Source organism: Trichosurus vulpecula, chromosome 3 (assembly GCF_011100635.1).
Source record: "Trichosurus vulpecula isolate mTriVul1 chromosome 3, mTriVul1.pri, whole genome shotgun sequence".
NCBI lineage: Eukaryota > Metazoa > Chordata > Mammalia > Diprotodontia > Phalangeridae > Trichosurus > Trichosurus vulpecula.
Window position 1 is genome coordinate 112351913 of NC_050575.1, and position 27326 is coordinate 112379238.

Sequence of the window (27326 nt, forward strand, 5' to 3'; positions counted from 1 at the left end):
GAAAGGGGGAAAGAAGTAGTAAGGGAAAAGGGAAAGAAAAGGGAGGGGGGCTGATAGAAGGGGAGGGGAGATTGAGGGAGGCGGTGGTCAAAAGCAAAACCGTTTTGAGGAGGGAAAGGGAGAAGGGAGAAATAAACGCATAAACGGGGGGGGTGAAATAGGATGGAGAGAAAGACACAGATAGCAATCATAACTATGAGAGTGAATGGGATGAACTCTCCCATAAAATGGAAGCAGATAGCAGAATGAATTAAAAATTATAATCCTACATTATGTTGTTTACAAGAAATATATTTGAAACAGGGGGATACACACAGGGCAAAGATAAAAGGCCGGAGTAGAATACACTACACTTCAGCAGAAGTAAAAAAAAAAAAAAAAAAAAAAAAAGCAAAGGTAAAGAACCATTCCTAGGAAGTTAGTTTTGCCACTAGAAATAGACTTTTATCAAACACACTATGGGCCTTTACCTATCAGTATTTCCCAAAACAAACCATACTGCTAGCCTAGTGAAAGATCCACCTTCTCTGCCTCCCTGGAGTTCTCACTTAGGGACAGAGAATGGAGCCAACAAAACAAAAGAGTCAGGGATGGAAGGAACAGGACATGGGGAAAAGGAAAACAAGTTTGTTTTCTAAGTTTACAGATTTTAAGAAATAAGGACATTTGACAGAAACGGTCTTGTAGTCCAGTACAAGTTTGCCAATGGCCAGTGCCAGCTCACCAGCCAGGGGACATTTAGGAATTTATAATCTAGGCAAGGAATAGGATCATGAATGTGTAATTATACATTCACAGTAGTGTTCAAAAGGCTCTGTGATTCAATAGGATTGAGGGTATTCTCACCTACCAACGCCAACACCAACCAATTATGATAATTTGATAGCTAGCATTTTTAAACCTCTTTACATACAGAATCATCATGCAGAAGAATCTTTACACATGCTATCTCATTTGATCATCACAACAACCCTGAAAGGTAGGTGCTATCTCCATTCTCCATATGAGAAAACTGAGACAAAGAGAAGTTAAGTGACTGACTCTCCTCAAGACCTAATGCTCTTCTAGGCTAATGACAATCTGCCTATAATCCACTAGATAAATGTTAGTGAGTTGCCTGGGACACAAAGAATTTAAGTCACTTGCTCAGGATCACAGAACCAGTAAGTGTCAGAGGTAGGGATTGAACTCTAAACAGTACACTCTACTCTCTCCATGCCATTTTTTTGTTCGTTACTGGGCCTCTGAATTCACAGATGTGCGGATCTGGTAGAGTTGTCAGGGTTATATAGCCAATAAGTGTCATGGGCAGTACTTGAACCGAAGTCTTCCTGACTTTGAGGTCAGCTCTAGCCACTATATCCTTTTTTTAAAAATAATAACAATTTCTATAATTCCCTTCAGGCTTGCAAAGTACTTTACATATATTACCTCGTTTGATCCTCACAACAAGCCTGTGAGGTAGGTAGTATTATTATCCCCATTTTAGAGACGAAGACACCATCAGGACTTGCCCCAAGATCCTCCTGACTTCCAGGCCCGCTCTCCATCCATTGTGCCATTTTTAAAAATCAAATCATAAAATCATAACTGTTGGACATGGAAGAGGCCAGAGATCACCTAATCCAATTATCTCTTTTTATGCAAGAAAATGAAGTCCAAAGAGCTGGGAAGTCACCAGCCCAAGGTCACACAGGAAGTCATTGGCAGGGGCAGGATGAAACCCAAAGTCTCCTACCATCTGGTGTTCTTTCTACTGCCCCATGAGGTCTCCAACTCATTAAGATACAGGTTCTCTCCTCTCTTGCCTCCCAAGACTGAAAATACCAAAATACAAATGCACAACCAATTAAGGAGCAGTTTTTGCATTAAAAAGGATTCAACTGGGTTTTGCCTTAAACAGAACCTCACTAATGCATTTCAGTGTTGGGAGGCAACAGGATTAGAAGACCTAGGCTCATATCCCAGTTCTATTTGTTATGTCATATCCAGTAAATCAATGAGTTGGTATCTTCCCAACTTGCCTCATTCCCCTTCATATCTTGCACATCTCTTCCCCTACAAAGACTTGAACAAATTAGGGAGAAGCAGGGAAGGGAGCTAATCAGGGTGGACCCTCATGAAGGGAAGGTACCCAGAAGAATAACCAAGGTCCCCATTACAGTTCAAGAATTAATAAATGCAAAAGCATTTATTAACAACTTAACATATTCCCCCACTCACCCCCCAGGTTGAGGGGAGGGGGGAAGGGGGCGTGGAGAACACAAATACAAAAGTCAAGCAGCCCTGCCATTAAGGAATTTATATTCTAATACAGAGACTACAGATAAGGCAATGATGGTTCAGAAGAGGTATTTTGGTTTGGGAGTCTTAGGGATGGGGAGTGGAATCAAAGTAAAATTGACTGATACTCCCTTTCCAGTAGCAATAGAAATATTGATTTAATTATGCTTCCCCAAAATGGGGATAGGCATGCCTACAAAATAAATTGTAAGAAGATGGCTGAAGAGAACATTGTACACAATTACAAACACATTGTATCTGTGATGGCTGACTTTGATAGACTCGGCTCTTCTCAGCAATCCAAGATTCTAGGACAGCTCCAAGAGATTCATGATAGAAAAAGCAATTCACATCCAGAGAAAGAACTGCAGTCAGAATGCAGATTGAAGCAAACTGCTTGCTCTCCCCATTTTTTTTTTTTTTGGTTTTTGTTTTTGTTTCTGTTTTGTTTCTTTTTTCTCGTGGTTCATTCCACTGGTTATAATTCTTCTTTATAACTTGACTATTGTGAAAAATATGTTTAGTGTGAAGGTATATATGTAGAACTTATATCGGATTGTATGCAGGGGAGGAGATGATTGGTAGAATGTGAAGTAAAGTGAGTTTAATAAATGATTTTTCATTCATTCAAAATTGTAAGGATAAATAACTTTGAAAAACTTAAGAAATTTGATCAATGAAATTGACTCCAAAAGATCAGTAATGAAGCATGCCACCCACCTCCTAACTGAGAAGTGATGGTTTCAAGGTGAAAAATGAAAAAAAAAAAAAGCAGGCTTTTCAGACCTAGTCAATGTATGGGTTTGTTTTGCTTGGGTCTTCGAATCTGTTACAAAGGTTTTCATTTTTTTTTTCTGTTTTTTCCAGTGGGAGAGGAGAGTTAGCAATAGTATTATCCAGAATAAGAAAAAGAAATAAAAGAGGGTTACTGAAGTATTTTTAAATGCGCAGAAGTGAAGAAAGTTCTGAACAAAACAAAGCTGAGCAAGACAGCTTTGAAAGTAACATTAAATTTACTATATACTTAAAAGGAAAAGCAAGCTGTATCTAATAGAGATTTGCAGAGTCATATATAATCCTCATCTGCTCTCATTTATATATTGAAATGTTCATTTTATTTGATGTTTTTTCAATTTAGAATAAAAAAAATTTCAAAGGAAGATTTCATGCAAATGAGTCTTTTTTTCTTCATGCAGATGAGTCTTAAAGCTAGACCCTGAAAGTAGGATCTGGATACACACAGGGATAGCAACAGGCCATTCCAAGGGTGGGAAATAGCATGAGCAAAGGCACCAACACGATAATGGGTAAGGTCTAAATAAGGCACAATGTGGAGGCCCACTTGAGGGTAGTGGAGGGGACCCAGTCTGGGAGATAAGAAATAAGACTGAGAAAGTAGAGTAGAGCCTAAAATGTTTGATGAGAATGTGTTGTTAATACAATTACTTTTTTTTAACCTGATGAGTTATAGAGAGCTAATATAAGCCCTAGAACAGGGGAACTTCATAATAAAAGCAGTTTTTGAGGAATATTAACATGGCAGTGTTATACTAAGTTAAAGGGGTAGGGAATAAAAGGTGGTTAAGGGAGATAAAAGTGGCAAGAGATAAGCAGGGGAGCAAGCTATGTCATCTGTTTGTGTCTGCCTCTCTTTGACCAGGTGAAAAACATCCTGAGGACAGGAATCATATTTTTTTTATTTCTTTTGTATCCTCTTCAGTATCTAATACAATGCTAGTACATAGGGAGTGCCTGATAAATGTTTGCTGGTTAATAAAAACAATGTTTCTTACTTTTGAACCAGGAAGAATTCCAAGGACTGATCTTGGAACAGTACTCACTCACCATCCTCTCTCTGTGACCAAGGTTTGCTGTGAGGATTCCAGGAAAGGCAATAAAGGAGGGAAGCCCTGACCTAGAGTTCCTTCTTCCCAGAACCCTCCACAGAAAGAAGGGAAGCAGAAGATAAGCTCCCTCAGCATACTCAAAGTTTGGGAACTGCCCATGCTAATCACAACTCTGTCTTGACACAACACAAAAATTTAGACTGGTTCCTATAGACTTCAGTTTCCTCCCTAAATATGGGATGATGTTATTGGTTCCCTCCTGGTCCTGAAGGGATGTGCCCAGAAATACTGAACAGAAATCATTATAAAACTCATCTCAATTATACAAGGCCTATAAAAGCAATTGTGTTCACAACACATTTAAAATAAATGTTCCATCTCTAGAGAATCATTGGTTTTCTTCCCATACTCCTATATGTTTGCCACTGACAAATATTTCTATATCCCTAAATGTTTGCCTCTGTTCCCACTGGCTAAAATTCAGGAAAAAAGAACTAGAGGGTTGGGTGTTGAACATACTGATCTGCGTCATCTTCGTATTAACTCTTAAGTTCCTCCAGGACAGGAGCTATGACTAAGGAGATTGTATTATTTTAAAGTCAGATTCTATTATTGTGAATGAATCACAAAACCATGAATCACAATGAATGAATCACAAAACTATGAATATGATTCATTCATTCATGATTTTATCCCCAAATAGAAATTATCTTCCCCACCTTAAAATTTCCCCTCCTCCAATCTTCCTTGAAAGTGAGACCTTTGCAAAATTCTACCTAGCTGAAATCCAATTCACAAGCAAGTCAAGACATCACCCCATGATGTAATCTGTCCTCTTCCACAGAAAAGGACAAACAACAATTTTTTTAGAGGGTAACACTATCAAGAAACCAAACAGTACGATGAGGGAAACACTGGCCTCAGAGTCAGAAGGTCTGGGCTCAAATCCTGCCTACTCATAATGTCAAACCTTGAAAAAATCACTTAACTAGATTTCAATTTCCTCATCTGTAAAAAGAGGAAGCTGAACTTGATAGTCTCAGGTCCCTCCAGCTCTTAAATTTATGTGATTCTATGATCCTTAAAGGCATTCAAATTCATAACCTTGGAATCAGCCCGGAGTCTTCCTATCTAATCAATTGCCAAATCTTGCTCATTCTCCCTCCAAGGCAACTCTACTCTCAGTCCATGTCTTTTAATATGAACAGTCACCATACTAGTTCAGGCCATCACCTCTCTCTATTTATTATCTTCATACATGCTCTATCCACCCCTTCCTCGAAGGCAGGGATTGTCTTGTTTTTGCCTTTGTAGCACCAAATACTGAATATAGGGTTTTATGAGTCACTTAATAAGAAAGAGGAGGAAAAAGAATAAGCATTTATATGTAGTCTATTATGGGCTAGGGGCGGGGAACCTGCGGCCTGGCCCGAGGTCACACATGGCCCTCTAGGTCCTCAAGTGAGGCCCTTTGACTGAATCCAAACTTCACAGAACAAATCCCCTTAATAAAAGGATTTGTTTTGTAAAACTTGAACTCAGTTAAAAGGTTGAACCCAAGGACCTAGAAGGCCACATGTGGCCTAGAGCCTGCAGGTTCCTCACTGCTGCCAGGCATTGTGGTAGGCACTTTTGAAATATTATCTCATTGGGTGCTCACAGGGTTATGATTGTCCCCATTTTATATATAGTTGAGGAAACTAGGGCAAACAGTGAAGTTAAGTGACTTTCCTCGGGGTCACACAGAAATTGTGTCTGAGGACACATTTGAACTCAGCTCTTCCTGACTTGAGGCCCAGAACTGTGCCCACTGTGCCCCATAGCTGCCTGATAACAAATAAATAATAAATTTTAATTTTTGTTGATTAATTAACTAATTAGTATTTGTTGAATTGAACTACCTGGTTCTTTGATGTCCCTGATTTGTTCAACACAAATTGGCCACAAATATGAAGGTTCCTCTCTAGCCCTCTCTCCTCAGTTGCCTAAAACCTTCTTTTCTTAGGCTCCCAGCAGATATCTTTACCCCCAATTTTGCAGAGAAAATCAAGACCATCTGCTGTGAACTCCCTATCTCCACTGCCCCATGCCTCAAAATTCCCGCACATCTTTACCTATCCTCTTCTTCCTTTGGTTCTAAAGAAGAACCACAGCTTTACAACCTTAAAATCTGTCTTCTGAACCCATCCCTCAGCTGAAACAACTCTCCCCAAGATTGCTGATGTTAATCTTTTCCTAATCTTCCTTCCTTGACCTCTCTGCACTCTTTGACATTTTTCACCACCCCAACCTTCTAGGTGGCTACGTGGTACAATGGATAGACTGCTAGACCTGGAATCAGGATGATCTGAGTTCAAATCCAAATTCAGATACTGGGGAAGTTACTTAACTTCTGTCTGCCTTAGTTTCCTCGCCCGTAAAATGGGGATTATAATAGCACCTGCTCCCCAGGGTTGTTGTGATGATCAAATGAGATATTGACAAAGCACTTTGCAAACCTTAGAGTGCTGTATGAATGTTAACTATTGTCATTACAGGCGGCATAATGGATAGAGTGCTGGGCCTGAAGTTAGGAAGACTCATCTTCCCGAGTTCAAATCTGGCCTCAGACACTTACTAGCTGGGTGACTCTGGGCAAGTCGCTTAACCCTGTTTGCCTCAGTTTCCTCATCTGTAAAATGAGTTGGAGAAGGACATGGCGAACCACTGCAGTGTCTTTGCCAAGAAAACCCCAAACGTAGTCAGGAAGAGTCAGACATGACCGAAAGGATGGAACAACAACATTGATATTATACCCCCTTCTTTCTTGGCTTCTCTGAAACTGATTCTCCATTGCCTGCCTTCAGGTATTATGACAAGACATCACCTATGTCTGGAAAGCATTCTGACCCTGTCCTCCCCTCTTGTCCTTCTCTTCCCTCAAGAATCAGCTCAGGAGCCACCTTCTCTGATCTTCCCAGTTGTGAGTGCTCTCTCCCTCCTTAAATTATATTGTTTTATGCCTAATTCTGCACATGTTGGCTCTCCCCGTCCATATCCTCAAACAGGATGCAAGCTCCTTCAGAGAAGGGACTGTTTTGGTTTTGTTCCTGTGTCCCAAGCATAGTGACTTGCTCATTGTAGACATTTAATAAAAGCTTGTTGAACTGTACTGAATTGAATTACATGGACTGTCCGGAGCAGCCTGAAGGTTTCATCCCAGAACTGAAGGATCCCGTCTTTGGTGACAGTAAGGAAGCGACCAGTTGATCCCTTGAGCTGACTGGCTAAGAATTGCAACTTCACAATCTCATGTCCATGATTCCTGGATGAGAAAACAGATTAAAAAAAAAAAGAAAGAAAGAATATGGAATGAAAAAAAAAATCACACCACAAGGTTGCAGAAGAGGAGAGGGGGAATAAAACAAGCAAGAGGATTCTTGTCAGAGAAAAAAAAAGAAGAAATTCAACTGGTTTTGTAAAGGTCCTTCACAGCCTCTTCTACCCTTCCTCCCCATCCCTCCCTTAGTTTTATTTAACTGAGACTTACAATCTATGGATTATACACATTGGAGAGAGAAAAACAGAACCCATCTATGGTCTTTGCCTGATGAGAATCTAGAGAAAGCAGCAAATTTGTCATGTAATTGCTTTGGAATACAACAAGTTGTGGGAATAAAGGAATGACAAATTTTATAAACCCTTTTCCATTGGAAATGAGGCACTAAATATGGAAAAATATACTGTAATGAATACAAAATGAGTTCTGAAATGGCATTCCAATTACCACACTTGTTACAAAGATATTAGGAATGGAATGTGTTTCAGTGGTAGGCAGAGAAAGGGTAGAGGTGAGGGAAGGTATAGGAATCCTGGCAATCCCATCACAAGAGAAAGATAAAAGTAGAGAAGGAGGAATTTAGGAACAATTCCAATTTCCCTGCAGCCTGCTTGGGAAAGCTAACTACAGATTTAGATGAATGAGAGAAAGGTAAATAAGAGAATCTTCAACGGGGAAGAAACTCAAAGATTGTCTCATCCAATTCCTAAGTTAAGAATGAATTCCCTCTAAAACATCTGAAGCTATCCTCTGCTTAAAGATCTCTACTGACAAGGAACTCAATATCTTACAAGGAGATGTGTTCCATCAGTAGCCTTCTTGACTTAACAATGTCTCCCGTAGAGTAACCCCACTAGAGAACAACAGAATAGAGAACTTACTAGAGTGAATTGGTACTTTAGGATCACAGACTTGTCCTTGTTATTCCCCCAAGAAGACAAAGTTAAATCCCTCTCCCACACTGACAGCCCTGCAGGTATTTAGAGGACTTGAATCATATCCACCGCCAGCAAAGTCTTCTATTCTCTGTGCCCACCATTTTCAAACTTCTTGGTCTCAGAACCTCTTTACACTCTTAAAAATTATTGAGGTCCCTTTTATACACTCTTAAAAATTGAGGACCCCAAAGAGCTTTTGTTTACGTGAGTCATAACTATCTATATTTACCATAATAGAAATAAAAATTGATAAATTTTAAAGTATTCATTTAAAAAGAATTATGACTGGGTAAAACAGTGAGAATATAAAAATAAAGAAATCAATAAAAACATATTTTTAAAAAAATTTTAAGAGGTTACTATCTTCTTTGACACTGTAAACTAAGGGCCATGAGACCTTTCCATCTACCTTGTAACTGAAAGCTTCCATATATGCTGTCTCCCTGTGAATTCCTTAAGAATAGGGACTCTTGCCTTTCAATTTATATACCCAGTGATTTACTATATACATAGTAAATGCTTAACAAATGCTTTTATTTTTTCATTTAAAAAAAAGGTTTTACCTCAAGGACTCCCTGAAAGAGTCTCAGGAACCCTCAGGAGTCTGTGAACCATATTCTGAGAACCACTGCTCTAGGCTAAACATCGTCCATTCCTACAGGTGATTTTCATTGTTGCCAAGTCCTCTCACCATCCTATTTTTCCTTCTATTGACAAGCACTAGTTTGTGAATGTCCCACTTAAAAGGTGTTACCCAGAATGAAACACAACATTCTTTCCAGTTGTAGTCTGACCAAAACATAGTCCAATGAGACCACCAGTGAGTCCCTCATTTGGGACACTCCACTTCTTTGTCACCTAAAATTTAATTAACTTTTCTAGCTCACACATGTTGAGGAGACTAAAATTCTCAAGCCTTTGTCATACAGACTGCTCCCAGCAACATATCCCAATCTCATACTGCTGCAGTTGATTTTTGTGAATCTAAGTGCAGGATTTTGCACTTATTCCCATTGTGTCTCATCCTGCTGGATGCGGTCCGTCTTTCCAGCCTGTCAGGCTCTTTTTGTAACCTGATTCTGTCATCAGCTAGGTAACAGTAGTAATATGACTAGAACTTGGGTCTCCCAACTCCTAGTCCTGTGTAGGGAGGGATTTGAAGGGATTAGGACAGCAAGTGATTAATTGTGGAAATTGAATGAAACACATTGACTCCATCTTGTAACTCAATTCTGGAGTGAGCTCAGTTCCCTTTCTATTTAACTATGGGTCTAGTCCAACTTCTGCCCTGTGAGAAAACTTTATTCAGTTGTCGGAATTGGGAGAAAACCTCATTGCATTGTTTGAACCTAGCCCTGCGTGGCTGGCAAGCTGGACCATCCCTACCTGCTATTTAGAGACTCTTAACTAAGGGCCTAGGTTGTGCTGACCAGAAACCCAGTCAAAATCCAAAGACCAATGCACAATTGTGCACCTCAAGCAACCCCTATGTCTTACTTGAAAACTGCCCCATGCTGATCCATCAGTTATTGTTTCCATGTGCCTCTGAGGGGAGTGGGATACCTCTTTTTTCTGATTTCAGGGAATTACAGCCATTCACTCTCCCACTTCCTACTTGGAAAGTCGCTAATCTTTCCTCCAATTAGAAATGAGATTACCTAATGTTGTATCCTGGTTAATAATTTCCTTGCAATTAATGGGCCTAATCTGATTATTGTTTTTAATGTATTAAAGCCTGTTTTCCTCTGTATCTAGGGTCCAGGCCTAAGCTGAGGAGGTCTGATCCCAGTTTATTGGGCAACCGGCATGCATTGCTTAATAATTCGATATGCTCAGAAGATTGAACCTTTATTTCCTTAGTCACTTCATCTTTCAGACGCCACTCCTAAGGTAGTAACATGGGTTCTAATTGTAAAGCACTTTGCAAACTTTAGAGGGCTAGAGAAAAGCTAGTGATTATCACCATACTCTCTTCTTCCTCGACTTCCATGTCAATTTTCTCCCTGAAGTTGACTCTCCATTTCTTGCCTTCACATATTATGATAATACATCTCTATGTCTGGATCTATCCCTGTCCTCCCCTCTCATCCTTCTCTTCCCCCAAGGATCAGCTCAGGAGCCCCCTTCCCTGATCCAGCCAGTTGTGAGAGCTCTCTCTCTCCTTATATCACCTTGAATTTCTATTGAAAAAAAACTTGTTGGGTCATTTTGTTCTATTTAAACATGCCTCTACTCCTCTGCCTCAGCCCATAGTTCCTAGTTGCTAAAAATAAATTGTGATCATTACACCTGCTCTCAATTATGGACCTCCTCCTGGCCTATCCTATGCCAAAATTGTCACTGTAGAGATGCCTCAGTTTCTTCATCTGTCAAGTGGGGATAATGAAGAAAGAGCTTTGTATAGCTCATAAGGTGAGTAATGAAAGTGACATCACGCTCATTTGGATAAGAATGAAAATAAAATTCCGTGAAGTTATAACTTGTCCAACATCTCACCTTGAGGAAACAATAGAGACGGGATATCTGACTGGGTTCATTGTTCTTTCCACTACATAATGATCCCTCAGTACAAAAGCTTTTCTGAGTTTAGGCTATTTTCTAAACCTATAGAGGAGGACTTAAGATTTCTTACAGTGGAACAATCCTCATAGGAGGTTGGAGACGCAATCGATACTGGCCTTTCCTCTTCTCTTCCTTCCCTTTGAACTCCCGCATCAGGTGATCGAGATACTTGCGCTAAATCAAGGGAAAAGCATAAGGGAAGAAAACATTAGCAACTTAGAACTCTTTTTTTTTTTTTTAAAGACTGAGTATCCCTCTGTCACCCTGCTGGAGGTGCAGAGGCTATTCATGGCCCTGCTTCCACTTCTTTTTTGATCAGCATGGAAGTTTTGACCTGTGCCTGGGCTGGTTAGCTCCTTCTAATGCAAGGTGGGAGCCCCCTATTCCTGGGAGTTCACCATACTGGTGCCAGACTGTATACAGATACCCAACCATCTTAGCCCACTGCAGCTCAGAACTCCCAAGCACAAAAGAACTGCCAGCCTCAGCATCCCCCATATCATGTGCCACCACCCTGGGAACAGTAAACTCAATAATTTTTTTTCATTCATGCATTTATATTAACTTCTGGTAGTATCAGGCAAGCTTAAAGAAGTAATCACTACTCCCTTCTTACAAAACCCTGGAATTCACTGATCTCTACACCATGTCTTCAAGGAGAATAAGCCAAGATACAAAACATTTCGGTTTAGTGTTGCTCCACAACCTGAGCATTTTAAAAGTTAATGTTCATGGTGGAATTAGCAGCAGCAATAAAATCATAGGATCTCAGAGTGGGAAAGGGCCTCCCTCAGAGATTACCTAGACCAAACTATATCTGAAGTAAGAATTCCATTTTTATCTCCAACTAGAGAATTAACCTGATAAATATTTCCAGGCATCACCATATTCTGAGCAGCCAATCTTGTTTTTTAATAGCACTGATTGTTAGAAATATCCTCATATTCAATTGATGTTTACCTCCATGTAACTTCTCTTAATTATTGACTTGTCTTAACGATAATCTGATCCTACAAAAGGTAGAAGATATACACTGATGCAAACTGAAATCAACAGAACCAGAAAAACAACATACACAATGATAATAATAATGTAAAAAGGAAAAGTAGCAACAACAAAACAATCAAAACTGAATACTATAAAATTATAGTGACTAAAGTTAGCCACAAAGAATAGATACGAAAAGGCATTTCACACCTCCTCATCTTTGCAGAGGTGGAGGAGTAAGGTTGTGGTAAACTGCATATAATGTCAGACTTTTTCAATGCATTGTATGCTTTGGCTGGGCTGTATTTTTCTTTTTTTATTCTCTGTTATAGGGGATGACTCCTTGAGAAGGAGGAGAGGAATAAATTGGAAAATGAAGGAGATGCAAAAACAAATAACTAAAAATTATTTTTAAAAGTAAAAGGAACAATACTTTCTCTGAGAGCCAAAATGGTAGAGTAAGGAATAAGTAGTAAATTGCCATAAGTCTCCCATATTCACCTCTAAAAGCCATAAAATAGTGCCCCAAAACAAATCCTGGAATAGCAAAACGAGCAAAAAGATGCTGTGAAACAATCTTTGAGCCTGAGAAACTTGGAAGATCAGTAGGAAAGGTCCATCTCGCTCAGGTAAAAGGAGAACAAAATCCAAGACAGACAGCATCCCAGCAAGCCAGCACGAAGCCCTACCTCAGCAAAGCAGCAGCAGATCTTGAGCCCCAGTGTGGTGGAGCAAACAAATGGGAACACCAGAACCACCCCCACCACACACACACATCCCTCAGCATAGCCAGGGGAATGGCAGACTCCAGTTCCAAGAACCACTACCTGCTTCAGTATGGCCTGGGGCAAACAGGTAGGTATCAACCCTACCAGTGCTGGCAGCCACCAGTGGCCAGACCACTTTGTGCTCCAGTGTATTTCCAGGGAAACACAGAAACACCCCCCACTGGCCTCAGCACACTAAAGACACCAGCACTAGGAACCCAACTCAGCACCAGGTAAGCTAGCAGACCCCTACGCATCAGCTACGCCCCACCAGGCCCCCTCAGTTTAGTACCAAAAACAGGATCCCCTGTGGGTCTCAGGGCAACATCGGTACAGCACCAGGTAAACAGCCAGGACCTGCAGCTCCTGGTACAAGAAGCCTGAGACAGTGTGTCCCTTCCACCCTGGGAGCAGAGTTCAAATTAGAAAGGAAAAAGGCCAAAAAAGATGAGCAAAAAGCAACAATGACAACACAAAAAAAAAGAATCTGAGCATATAAAGTTATTATGATGACAGGGAAGATCAAGAAAAAGACTCAGAAAAAACTAACAATGTCAAAACCTCAAATTAAAAATGGGAAGTGGTCTCAAGCCCAGGGAAAACTCATGGAAGAACTCAGAAAGGACATTGAGTTGTTTGAATTGACAACATACAGGACTCATTTCTATTCGAAACAATAGAGAGCATTCCTTAAAATGATAAGCAGTATCTGTCTAAAAGCATCAGCAAGTATTATTTGTAATGGGAATAAGCTAGAAGGCTTCCTAATAAGATCAGAGGTGAAGCAAGGATGTCCATTATCACCACTATTATTCAATATAGTACTAGGCATGTTAACTATAGCAATAAGAGAAGAAAAAGAAATTGAAACAAAACTACCACTCTTTGCATGAGGGCATACTTAGAGAACCCAAGAGAATCAACTAAAAAACCACTTGAAATAATTAGCGAGTTTAGCAAAGTTTCAAGACATAAGATAAACCCACATAAATCATCAGCATTTCTTTATATGACCAACAAAGCCCAGCAGCAAGAGATAGAAGGAGAAATTCTATTTAAAATAACAAACAATATAAACTACTTGGGAGTCTAGCTGTTAAGACAAACCCAGGAACTATATGAACACAATTATAAAACACTTAACACACAAATAAAATCAGATCTAAATAATTGGGAAAATATCAATTGCTCTTCAGTAGGCCAAGCCAATATAATAAAAATGACAATTCTGCGCAAAGTTAATTTTACTTATTCAGTGCCATACCAATCAAACTACCAAAATTTATTTGATAGAGGTAGAAAAACTAACAACAAAATTCATCTGGAAGAACAAAAGGTCAAGAATATCAAGGGAATTAATGAAAAAAATACAGTAGCCTAGCAATACCAGATCTCCAACTATATCATAAAGCAGTAATCATCAAACTACTTGGTACTGGCTAAGAAATAGTGGTGGAACAGTGAAATAGATTAGATACACAAGACATAGTAGTCAATGACCACAGAAACCTAGTGTATGATAAACCCAAAAGACCCCATCGTTTGGGATAAGAACTCACTATTTGACAAAAACTACTGATAAAACTGGAAAACAATAGGATAGGTATAAACCAACATCTCACCCCATATAAGGTCAAAATGGGTACATGATTTAGACATAAAGGGTGACATCATAGGCAAATTAGAAAAGCAAGGAATAGTCTGCTTCTCAGATCTATTAGGAAGGGAAGAATTCACGACCAAACATGAGATAGAGAGCATGATAAAATGTAAAATACATAATTTTGATTATATTAAAATAAAAAGCTTTTGTACAAATAAAACCAATGCAACCAAGATCAGAAGGAAAGCAGAAAGCTGGGAAACAATCTTTACAGCAAGTATCTCTGATAGCACCCTCTCTTTTCAAATATATATAGAGAACTGAGTCAAATTTATAAGAATACAAGCCATTCCCCAATTAATAAATGGTCAAAGGATATGAACATGCAGTTTTCAAATGCAGAAATCAAAGCTATCTCTAGGCAAATGAAGAAGTGTTCTAAATCACTTTTGATTAGAGAAATGTACATTAAAACAGCTCTGAGGTACCACCCAACACCTATCAGATTGGCTAATATGACAAAAAAGGAAAATGATGAATGTTGGAGAAGATGTGGGAAAATTGGAACACTGGTCCACCGTTGGAGGAGTTGTGAAATGATCTAACCATTCTGGAGAGCAATTTGCAACTATGCCCAAAGGGCAACCAAACTGTGCATACCCTTTATCTAGCAATACCACTACTAGGTCTCCATCCCAAAAAGATCATAAAAAAGGGAAAAGGACCTACATGTGAAAAAAAATTTATAGCAGCCCTTTTTGTGGTAGCAAAATATTAGAAATCGAGGGGACGCCCATGAATTAGGGAATGGCTGAACAAGCTGTGGTATATGAATGTAATAGAATACTATTGTGCAATAAGAAATGACGAACAGGCAGATTTCAGAAAAACCTGGAAGGACTTGCATGAACTGACACAAAGTAAAATGATCAGAACCAGGAAAACATTGTACATAGTATCAACAACATTGTGTGATGATCAATTATGAATAACTCAGTTCTTCTCAGCAAGACAATGATCCAAGCCAAATACAAGGGACTCACAAAGGAAAATGCTATCCACGTCCAGATAAAGAACTGATGAATTCTGAATCCAGATTGAAGCACATTTTTTTCATTAACTTTATTCTTTTCATGTTTTTTTTCTTTTGAACTGTTTCTTTTTTCACAACTGTGACTAATATGAAAATGTTTTACATGATAGCACATTTATTGCCTATATCAAATTGCCTACCACTTTTGGAAGGGATGGAGAGAGAAAAATTTGGAACTTAAAATCTTGTAAAAATGAATGCTAAAAATTGTCTTGACATAATGTAATTGGGAAAAAATAAAATACTATTAAAAATAAAATAAAATTTATGACAAAAAAGGAATAGCAGAAGGTGAAGAAAGAAGTAGGAAAATAATATAAGCAATAACTATAATAATGTCAACCAAAAGAACAATAAAATGAAATTTAATGCTTTAAAGAAAAAAGAAGAAGTAACAACAAGGCAATCTTATCAACAAGGAATAACCATTTACTAAAGTAGAAAGAAGAAACTTGGAGGCAAATAACCACTCCATCACAAAACAGCATAGAGAAGAGTAAAGCTAAGCATAGTCTGACAAGCATGATTAAAATTAGATAAAACAGTGAGCTCCATGTGAAATCAAGGTCCTGCTGTTCTGGAGCTGTGAGTTGCTTTGCTGACATGTGAACCCTATATATGTGCCTCGCTACCACTATTCCTTAGGTCTGTGTCCACTACATTCTATATATTTTTGTTGGATGGTATGCCCGAGGTTTGGGGGGAGAATGTTTTGTAACTACTGTTCATGCTATGCTGTTCCAGTAAAAAATCTTTAATAAGAGCTAACCGAGTCTACTGGCTGACTATTCATTCACCAGTGGGGGCTAAGGAGCTAGAAGTAGGAACCCACAGGGTTGCCCCTAGAACCTGAGGTAGTAAGCACCCTCTGGGGACTCAACCTGCCAATACAAGTACAAATGTGAATTTGGGAGGTGATCCCAAAGGGTGTGCTACATATAGTATTCAAAGGACAGTTTGTGAGCACTTAGAAAGGGAAGCAATGATCACTAAAAGCCGGTATGGATTCATCAAGAACAGGTCATGACAGATTAACTTCTTTTTTCAGACAGGGTAACTTATCAGCTAAATGATAGTATAATTCAGTGTATTTGGAATTGGGAGAACTGGACCCAAAAAGTAGTTATTAATGGGTTGATGTCAACTTGGAGAGCTCTCTAGGGATAAGCCCGGAGGAATTTTTGCTTCTCATTTCTCATTACTTCTCATTTCTCACTTAGCTGCATTACTCAGGGACTTCTCTGAATTTTCCACCAACCCTTGAGCCAGGTACTTTCCCCCCTGCCCCCTGCTTTTTGTGTGCTTTCTTTATTACATTATAAGATGCTTGAGGGCAGGAACTGTCTTTCTCTTTTTATATTTGTATCCCCAGTGCTTAGCACAGTGCCTGGCACATAGTAGGTGTTTAATAAATGTCTATTGCCTATTGACCATTCATAGTTCTCTAATGAGATAACAAAATGCTTAGCACAGCGTCTGGCACTCTATAAAAGCATATCCCTTTCATCTTCCCTTCCCTTCCACTTCATATTGTTATCTGTGACTTAGATGAAGGCATATATGTCATACTTGTCAGATCTACAGATGGCATAAAACCTATAGGGACAGCTAACATGCTGGATGACAAAATTAGAATCCACAAGAATCTCAACAAACTAGAACAGTAGGCAAAATCTAAAATGATTAAATGTAGTAAGGACAAATACTCAGATTCAGAATATCATTCTCTCGAGCCCAGGATGGGAGAAACAGGCAGACAGCAGTTCCGATGGGCGTGGCAGATAGTCCTGAAGGTTCTAGTAACCAGAAATTCGTTTAATGTGAGTCAGTGCTATGACATGAAGGTGATGGGGGTAGCAATGTTAGCAACAAATGTGTCAACAATAATTGCTAGACAATAAGGAACCACCTGTCACCCTAGATAAACATTTTAACCAATGAATGCATTACCCATATATAGGCTATTGGCCATAAAACCACAGAAGGGACTTTCCCTAGAGCAACACCTGCTCATTATCCATCTTGGCTCACCTTGAGGTGACCCTCATCTTATTATAACATCATTTGCATTGCGGTTTCTCCCCCGGTAGTGGCCTTTTCTGTATGCGTTATAGGTAGCCACATGTGCAGCTCCACTTTGCTTTCATGACTAAGTGATTATGGTTTGGACCAGATGCAGGATGTTTGGTAGTATTTTCTGCTCTATATAAACCTCATGCTCCACTCCAGTGGAGCACCTATTTCCCTTAAGGAATAGGGCCCACTGGGTGCCTTATACTGAATAAAATGCCCTTGCTTGGTTTGGAGACAGTCTGAGTCTGAATTCTTTTGAGACAATATTGCGACATACGCCTGTTACACCTCGACAAAGGTGAAAAGCTAATGCTATCCTGGACTGCATTGGGAGGCACGATATCCTCAAGAAGGGAGGTAATAATTCCATTATAACTCAAGTCCACAGGGCTATCTATAGTTCTGGGCCACATTTTAGGTGTATCCAGAAGAGGGACACCAGGAACACAAGAAGACACGCCATAGGAGGATGGGTTGAAGGAACCAGCAATGTTTAAAAGCCTGGAGAAGAAAAGAATTGGAGGGGGGTAGGGGAAGAACATAATTGTAATCTTTAAGACTTTTGAATGTGGAAAAGGAATTAGATTTGTTCTGTTAAGTCCCAGATGGAAGATTTAGCAACCATAATTGGAAGTTACAAAGAGCTAAATTTAGGTTCTATATAAGAAAAAGCTTCCTTACAATTAGAGCTATCCAAAGTGCAATGAGCTTTTTCAGGATAGTCATGGGCTCTTCTTCATCAAAGTTTTAATTAGAAGCTGCAACTTCTGGGGGTCTGACAAGATGGTGTAGTAGAAAAGCACTCAGCTGAGCTCTCCCAACATTCCCCTCCAAACAACTTTAAAATAATACCTCAAGTCAAATTCTGGAGTGGCAGATCCCAGGATGATATAGGAGGTCAGAAAGAGAGATCTGAGACATGGGGGAGGAGGTTGGCCCAGAGCCCATATAGATGAACTACCAGTGGTAGGACTAGATGGCGGTGATAGAAGCAGCAGAAGTTTTAGTAGCTCTCAAGCCAGAGATAGTAAGAGAACATGGCAACTGGTTCAAAAGAGATTACAGGGGTCCCCTGTGGGAGCATTTGATGCAGGACAAGATGCTATCCAGCAGCTCTATTGCCTATACCCACTTCTGGGTCATAGTTCAAGGGCAGAAAGGAGCCCTTTCAGTCAAGAGGGAGTGGAAGCCCTGAGAGGCAGTATCACTTCCAGTCCCAAGGGATCAGGGCCTTTTCCTGGGTAAGGACCAGTGTGCATACCGATAGAGCAGTGAACACTCTCCCCAGATCACAACATCTTGGAAGTGCCAAAAACTCCCCAAATCCCAGAACTAGCTCTGAAAATAGCAGTGCAAAAAAGCCTGAAGTTTGAAACAGAGCCCCTCCCCCACCATACTAAGAACAGAGACCAACATTAACATAAAGTTCCAAAACAAGAAACAGGGTAGAAAAATGAACAAACAACAAAAAAAGAACCAGACTATAAGAAGGTACTATGGTGACAGGAAAGGTCAAGACACAAACTCAGAAAAAGACAGTGAAGTCAAAACAGCTACAAGCAAAGCCTCGAAAGAAAAAATGTGAATTGGACACAATACCAAAAGAATTCCTGGAAGAGCTAAAAAAAAGTTAAATATCAAAGATCAAAAAAAGTCAAAATCAAGTAAGAGTGATATATGAAAAATAGGTAAAAAAAAATGAAAGCAAGAGAAGAAAATTATAAAGAAATTATCAACAGTTTGGCAAAAGAAGTGCAAAAACTACTGAAGAAAATAACACCTTAAAAAACAGAATTGGCTAAATGGACAAAGAGGTACAAAAGCTAAATGAAGAAAATAATTCTTTAAAAATTAGAATTGGGCAAGTAGAAACTAATGACTCCATGAGACATCAAGAAACAATAAAACAAAGCCAAAAGAATGAAAAAAGAGAATAGATGAGATATCTCATATGAAAAACAACTGACCTAGAAAATAAATCAAGAGAAATAATTTAAGAATCATTGGATTACTTGCATGCTTTGATGAGAGAAAGAGTCTAGGGATTCCAAGAAATCATCAAGGAAAACTACCAGATATTCCAGAGCCAGAGGGTGTAATGGCAAGCAAAGGAGGATTTTTTGCTGGATTGAGCTCTAACCAATCAGAGACTTGTATGTGAGTTCTAGCCAATCAGACATGTGAAGTGAGTTTCAGCCAATCAGATGCCAACTAGAACTGTATATAAAGGGAGCTGGTGTTAAGAGAAAACACTCATTGAGAGAGCTAGTGTTCAGAGGATGAGTCAGCATTGAGAAGATGAGAATAAAGAGAAGAGGCAAAGAAGAAGAATTAGCTTTGAGCTTTGAGCTGAGAGGAAATCTTTAACAGCTGGGAGGAAACCTCTGAGAGCTGGGAGAAGACCTCTGATAGTTGGGAGGAGACCTCTGAGATCTGGGAGGAGACCTCTGAGAGCAGAGAGAAAACCTTTGATGGCAGAGACTTGCTGAAGGAGCTTCTGGGCTATAAAAGCAAATAGAGCTGTAGGGCAGAAACCTGCCCATGGGAAGGCAGCTTAGCTTAAGACCTTTTTAAGAGCTGTTAAAGTGAACTGAGCTGTTAACACAGAGCCTCTGGACTTTGGAAGTGAATTGAGATGGTGGGGCTGGTAGTGTGTGTTGTTGCCCTGTTAAGCTTTGTTCCCAGAGGCAGAAGCTGTGGGCAGAAACCCCTGGAGCCTGCTGTTGGGCAGGAGCAGGAAGAGCTTGGAGTGGAGCAGTCCCCATGAGCTGAGACAGGAAGCAGGAGCAGGGAGCTGCCTATGAGTGAATTCAGGCAGAGCAGTCAGCCCACAGAGCCATGGGACTTGGAAGTCAACCTTGAGTCAAGATGAAAGAGGACTTTCCCTGGACACTTGGTATAGATTAAGAAAATTGTTCTTATTGTGACCTAGGGGTGGATGGTGTGGTATTTTCTGCTACCCCTTAAGGATATGTTGTGCTAGGGAAGACCCTAGCCTGGGACCCCCTGATTTGGGGGATGCAATGACATATGCTGTGTAGTGTGATGTTCTTACTGTGACCTAGAGGTAGATGGTGTGGTATTTTCTGCTACCCCTTAAGGATGTGTTGTGCTAGGGAAGACCCTAGCCTGGGACCCCCTGATTGTGTAAACAAGTATTTTGGGGAATGCTACTGATTGCAACGATATATACTATGTGCCATATGACATACTGAGTGTTATGAGATATACATATATATATATATTAGATGATATGTTTTCCTTAATGTTGTTATGAATGTTATGCTTTACTTTATTGAACAATGCTTTAGTTTGTTGCTGAACAAATAGAAAGTTTATTATACTATGCAATTGGACCTTGAAATTATTCACAGCAGCAGTCTTCAGGTGTGCTGCCATATTGGCATTACAGAGGTAATATAGAAATTGAAAGAATACACTAATTACCACCTGAAAGAGTACCCAAAATAAAAACTTCGTGAAATATTATAGCCAAATTCCAAAGCGCCCAGGTCAAAGAGAAAATAGTTCAAGCAGCAAGAAAGAAACTATTCAAATACCATGGAGCCACAGTCAGGATCACACAGGATTAAGCAGCTACCACTTTAAAGAAGCAGAGAGCTTGGAATACGATATTCTGGAAAACAGAACAGCTTGGATTACAACCAAGAATAACCTACTCAGAAAAACTAAGCATGGGGGGCAGAGCCAAGATGGCGGCTGGAAAGCAGGGACTTGCGAGAGTTCTCCCCTAGGTCCCTTCAGAAACCTATAAAAAATGGCTCTGAACAAATTCTAGAGCTACAGAATCAATGGAATAGCACAGGGGAGCAGGGCTCCAGCCCAGGGCAACCTGGATGGTCACTGGGTATGGTCTATCGCACAGAGCTGGAAGCGGAGTGGAGCAGAGCCCAGCGTGGTCTGCACCCAAACCAACTGACTGGGAGCTGGGCAGAACAGGCCCTAGCGCCCTGAATCAGTGAGCTGTGGCAGTTACCAGACTTCTCAACCCACAAACACCAAAGACAACAGAGAAGATTAGTGGGAAAAGCTGCGGGGACAGAGTGAAAGGAGTTCACAGTTCGGTCACCACCCTGGGGGCAGCAGAGGTGATGCAGCTCTGAGGACAAAACTATGGCTGCAGTTGCTTCCAGCCCCAGGCCCACCTGGTGGGAGGAATTAAGTGATGGATCTGAACTGGAGGGCAGAGCCTGCTTAAGATCTGAGTCAGGTCCAGGTTGGTGGTTCTTGGGGGAGGAGGAGTGCTGCTGTGGCAGAGCTGGCTGTATAGTAATAGCTCTGAAAACAACAGTGCATCCCCTCAAGCTTGGAACAAAGTACTCTTTACAAGCAGTCATACCCCAACGAAAAACTCAAAGGTCAAGTAGTTGGCTGGGAACATGGCCATGCAACGAAAACAGACTCAGATTCAGACTCAGATTTTGGAATCTTTCTTTGCTGACAAAGAAGACCAAAACATACAGCCAGAAGAAGTCAACAAAGTCAAAGAGCCTACATCGAAAGTCTCCGAGAAGAACAAGCCATGGAAGAGCTCAAAAAGGATTTGGAAAAGCAAGTTAGAGAAGTAGAGGAAAAATTGGGAAGAGAAATGAGAGTGATGCAAGAAAACCATGAAAAACAGGTCAATGACTTGCTAAAGGAGCCCCAAAAAATTAATGAAGAAAATAAAACCTTAAAAAATAGACTAACTCAAATGGCAAAAGAGCTCCAAAAAGCCAATGAGGAGAAGAATGCCTTGAAAGGCAGAATTAGCCAAATGGAAAAGGAGGTCCAAAAGACCACTGAAGAAAATACTACTTTAAAAATGAGATTGGAGCAAGTGGAAGCTAGTGACTTGATGAGAAATCAAGATATTATAAAACAGAACCAAAGGAATGAAAAAAGTGGAAGACAATGTGATAATATCTCATTGGAAAAACCACTGACCTGAGAAATAGATCCAGGAGAGATAATTTAAAATTATTGGACTACCTGAAAGCCATGATCAAAAACAGAGCCTAGATATCATCTTTCAAGAAATTATCAAGGAGAATTGCCTTGATTCTAGAGCCAGAGGGTAAAATAGAAATTGAAAGAATCCACAGATCTTCTCCTCAAATAGATCCCAAAAAGAAAACTCCTAGGAACATTGTCGCCAAATTCCAGAGCTCCCAGGTCAAGGAGAAAATACTGCAAGCAGCCAGAAAGAAACAATTTGAATACTGTGGAAAAACAATCAGGATAACACAGGATCTGGCAGCTTCCACATTAAGGGACCGAAGGGCTTGGAATATGATATTCCGGAGGTCAATGGAGCTCGGATTAAAACCAAGAATCACCTACCCAGCAAAACTGAGTATCATGCTCCAAGGCAAAATATGGATTTTCAATAAAATAGAGGACTTTCAAGATTTCTCAGTGAAAAGACCAGAGCTGAATAGAAAATTTGACTTTCAAACACAAGAATCAAGAGAAGCATGAAAAGGTACAAGAAAGAGAAATCATAAAGGACTTACTGAAGTTGAACTGTTTTGTTTACATTCCTACATGGAAATATGATGTGTATAATTCATGAGTCCTCAGTATTAGGGTAGCTGAAAGGAATATACATATATATATATATACATACATATATATGTGTATATACATATGTATATATATACATATATATGTATATATATACATATATATATAGACAGATGGCACAGGGTGAGTTGAATATGAAGGAATGATATCTAAAAAAAAAATCAAATTAAGGGATGAGAGAGGAATATATTGAGAGAGGGAGAAAGGGAGAGATAGAATGGGGTAAATTATCTCACATAAAAGTGGCAAGAAAAAGCAGTTCTGTTGGGAGGGAAGAGGGGGCAGGTGAGGGGGAATGAGTGAATCTTGCTCTCATCATGTTTGACCTGAGGAAGGAATAACATGCACACTCAATTGGGTATCTTACCCCACAGGAAAGAAGGAGGAAGATAAAAAGGAGGGAGATAAAAAAGGAGAGGACAATAGAAGGGAGGACAGACAGGGGGAGGAGGTAATCAAAAGCAAACACTTTTGAAAAGGGACAGGGTCAAGGGAGAAAACTGAATAAAGGGGGATAGGATAGGAAGGAGCAAAATATAGTTAGTCTTTCACAACACGAATATTGTGGAAGGGTTTTGCATAATGATACACATGTGGCCTACGTTGAATTGCTTGCCTTCTTAGGGAGGGTGAATGGGGAGGGAATAGGGGAGAGAATTTGGAACTCCAAGTTTTAAAAGCAGATGTTCAAAAAAAAAAAAAAAGGTTTTGCATGCAACTAGGAAGTAAGACATACAGGCAATGGGGCATAAAAATCTATCTTGCCCTACAAAAAGTAAGGGAAAAGGGGATGGGGGGGAGTGGGGTGACAGAAGGGAGGGTTGACTGGGGAACAGGACAATCAGAATATATGCCATCTTGGAGTGGGGGGAGGGTAGAAATGGGGAGAAAATTTGTAATTCAAACTCTTGCAAAAATGCTGAAAACTAAAAATATTAAATAAATAAATAATGTTTTTTTAAAAAACTAAGCAGAACCCTTCAAGGAAAAAAATGGATACTTAATGAAATAGAGGACTTTTAAGCATTCCTAATGAAAAGACCAGAGCTGAATAGAAAATTTGACTTTCAAATATAAGACTTAAGCATAAAAAGATAAATGTGAAATAAATCATAAGGGACTCAATGAGGATAAACTGTGTGCCTTTCTGTATGGGAATATCACACATATTTCTTTTAAAAACTTCATCATTATTAGGGCATGTAGAAGGATTCTACATAGAAAGAGAGTGCAGAAATAAGTCAATTACGTTGCAATGATGTTTAAAAAAATGGATAGGAAAGAAAGAGGGATACCTGCCTAGGAGAAGGTGGAAGGGAGAAGAAGAATGGAGGAAATTATCTCATGTAAAAGTGATACACAAGAAAAAGCTTTTATTGTGGAGGGGAAAATAGGGAAGAGTGGTGAGGAATGTTTATGATAGGTGTGGTCTGGGGGATTTCGAGCTTGAAAAGACCACTCATGCCATCTGAGGAGAGAGGTGGATTTGGAACTGTTGGGGGTAACTGGTACCTACAAGAGAGAAGAGGGTAAAAGAAAGTAACCAGGGGAGAGTAGAAATCAGTTATGGGCTGAACAATCAGTGACATGGTGGGGACAGGGAGGGTATGTCACCTCTAAGAAATAGCATTATTCTGATAGTGAGGCACAGTGGAAAAGGGATAAGCTTTTTACCTTGGGGTAAGCTCTACAAGGAAGTGGTGGAAACAATTTGGAGTTGAGAACCCAGAGTGGATGGATACCTTGGAAGTTACAATTCCATGAGGAATATAGAGAATAGACATAATTATACGAATCATGAACCAGAAAAATGAGGATCTAGAGTAGACAGAGATGGTGGATAATAAAGAGAGCAAGAGAAATCCTCTGACAAGGGGTGCAAAAATGAAATTTTAACAACAATTGAACTGGACTAGTTGAAGGGGAGGAAAGAAAGGGGGAATCTAACTAAGAAGAGAAAAGGGGAGAAGAATTAGATACATAAAAGCAATAAAGGAAAAGGAACTTATAAGCAAAATCCCAAAGGGAAAGGGGTAACAAATGGGAGGGGAGTTAGGGACTAAGGGGAAGAGAGCCAGTGGGAATAAGGCCCCCCCTAAAAAAGATTATGCTAAAGTAACTGAAGAAACATAGTACTGTTTACAATGGTGGGGGGCGGGGGGGAGGGGAGAGAGATAACCTTAAAAAATATTAGAGACAAATGGAGGAAAATATAAACCTAACTCTCATAACTTGAAATGTGAATGAATTAAACAATCCAATAAAACAAAAAAGAATGACAGATTGGATAAGAAAACAAAAGTCTAAAATCTGAGGTTTATAAGAAAGATTTAAAAAACAAAGACATACACAAAATAAAAACCGAGGGGACAGGAAAAAATTTACTAATGCATCAAGTGAATCCAAAAGAGCAAAGAGCTGCAATCATACTATATGACAAAGCAAAAACAAGCATGGATAAAAATGGATGAACAGGGAAATCATATTATGCTGAAAGGAACTGTAGAAAGCAAATCAACATCAGTAATAAGCTTATATGTTCCGAGTGCCTCAGCACCCAAATTCATAAAGAAAACATTAACTGAGCTACAAGATGACATAGTGACACAATAGTTACAAGAGACTTCACTATCCCTCTCTCAGTTTTTGATAAGTCTAACACAAAGGTGAAAAGGAAAATTTGGAATTGAATAAATTGCTAGAAAACCTAGAGCTAAAAGATTTGTGGTATCTTCTAAATGAGACTACAAAAGAATATAAGCTTCTCTTAGCACCATATGGAATTTTTACAAAAATTTACCTAATATTAGGGCAAAGAGATACTGCAAACAAATGTAAAAAAGCAGAAATCATTAATTTATCCTTTACAGAACACAACATAATTAAAATAGTCATTGGTTCAGGGACTATAAATGAAAGACATAGACCCAAGTAAAGACTTAACAACAAAATTCTAAATAATGAATGGTTCAAAAATCAAATGACAGAAATAATTATTATGTGATGAAAAGCTGTAATGATAAAGTACATAAAAAATTTCTGAAATGCAGCTAAAGCAGTCCTCAGGGGGAAAAAAGCACATGCCTATAAACATACATAAACAAAATAGAAAAAAGCAAATTGATGAACTGAATGTATATTTTAATTAAAAGCAAAAAAAAAAACTAAAATAAGCACAAAACTAAAGGAGTAACAGATAAATTAGAAACAAAAAAAGGAAAGAAAGAAAACTAAAAGTTGTATTTTTTAAAAGACTAATAATTTATAAACTCTTAGCTAATTTGATTTTAAAGAAGAATGCAAAAATTAAATCAATAAAATAGCAAATACTTACACATAGTTTAAGTATTATCTTCCCCACTGAGTTTCTCTTCTCAGGGATAAATAACCCCAGTTACTTCAACCTGCTCTCATAAGGCATAAGCTGAAGGCCTTTCACCATCGTGATTGCGCAGCTCTGGAGGCTTATGGCCAAGCTGTTGATGGGGTTCTGCCTCAGCTAGGCTGGACTTTCTCGACAGACACATAGCCCGACACCAGGCCCATAGATAACGTCCTTTCAGTTTGGCAGGATCTACCAGAATTTTCACTCTGCTAATATAATCTTTGCAGATTGAGGATCCCATTTATACCACGATGCAGCACTAGAGGATTTTAGTGGAAGAAGAATGACAAATGTGTGGAATATAAAGCAATATGGAAAGAGAGGTTTCATAGGCTAGAGAGAGAGATAAGGGATCATAAAAATCTAATGACTCCCTCATTTTACAAATAGAAGATCTCTTCTTGAGTTCAAATCTGTCCTTAGAAATTTCCTAGGTGTGTGACCCTGGGCAAAGTTATTTAACCCTGTTTGCCTCAGTTTCCTCATCTGTAAAATGAGCTGGAGAAGAAAATGGCAAACCACTCCAGTATCTTTGCCACAACAAAGAGTTGGACAGGACTAAAACAGCTGAACAACCACAACAAGAAAACTGAGTCCCAAATGGGTTAAATGATTTGCCCAAGGTTACCCCAAGCTAAGTGGGACACCAAATAAAGAAAACTAGATCAGAGGAGCAGTTTACATACTGACAATTACTTTACATATTGACTATTACTTTACTATATAAATGGACAATACACACAGCTAGGTAGTACCGCAAATAGTGTTGGGCCTACAGTCAGGAAGAACAAAGTTCAAATCCAGTACCAGGCTCTTACTAGCTACGTGACAATGTGATCCTAAGCAAGTCACTGAATCACTTTCATACCTCCAAGGGTTGTTG

General features: G+C 39.4%; 1 protein-coding gene across 1 annotated transcript in view; it reads right to left on the reverse strand.

Annotated features, from left to right (window-relative positions):
- Positions 1–27326, reverse strand: part of EFCAB8 (EF-hand calcium binding domain 8) — a 121002-nt gene that overhangs the window by 86273 nt on the left and 7403 nt on the right. The window contains exons 5-6 of the mRNA XM_036749787.1: positions 11020–11123; positions 7296–7434 (exon numbers count right to left, since the gene is read on the reverse strand). Of these exons, the coding sequence (XP_036605682.1) occupies positions 7296–7434; positions 11020–11123 (243 nt within the window). The remainder of the gene's footprint in view (positions 1–7295; positions 7435–11019; positions 11124–27326) is intronic.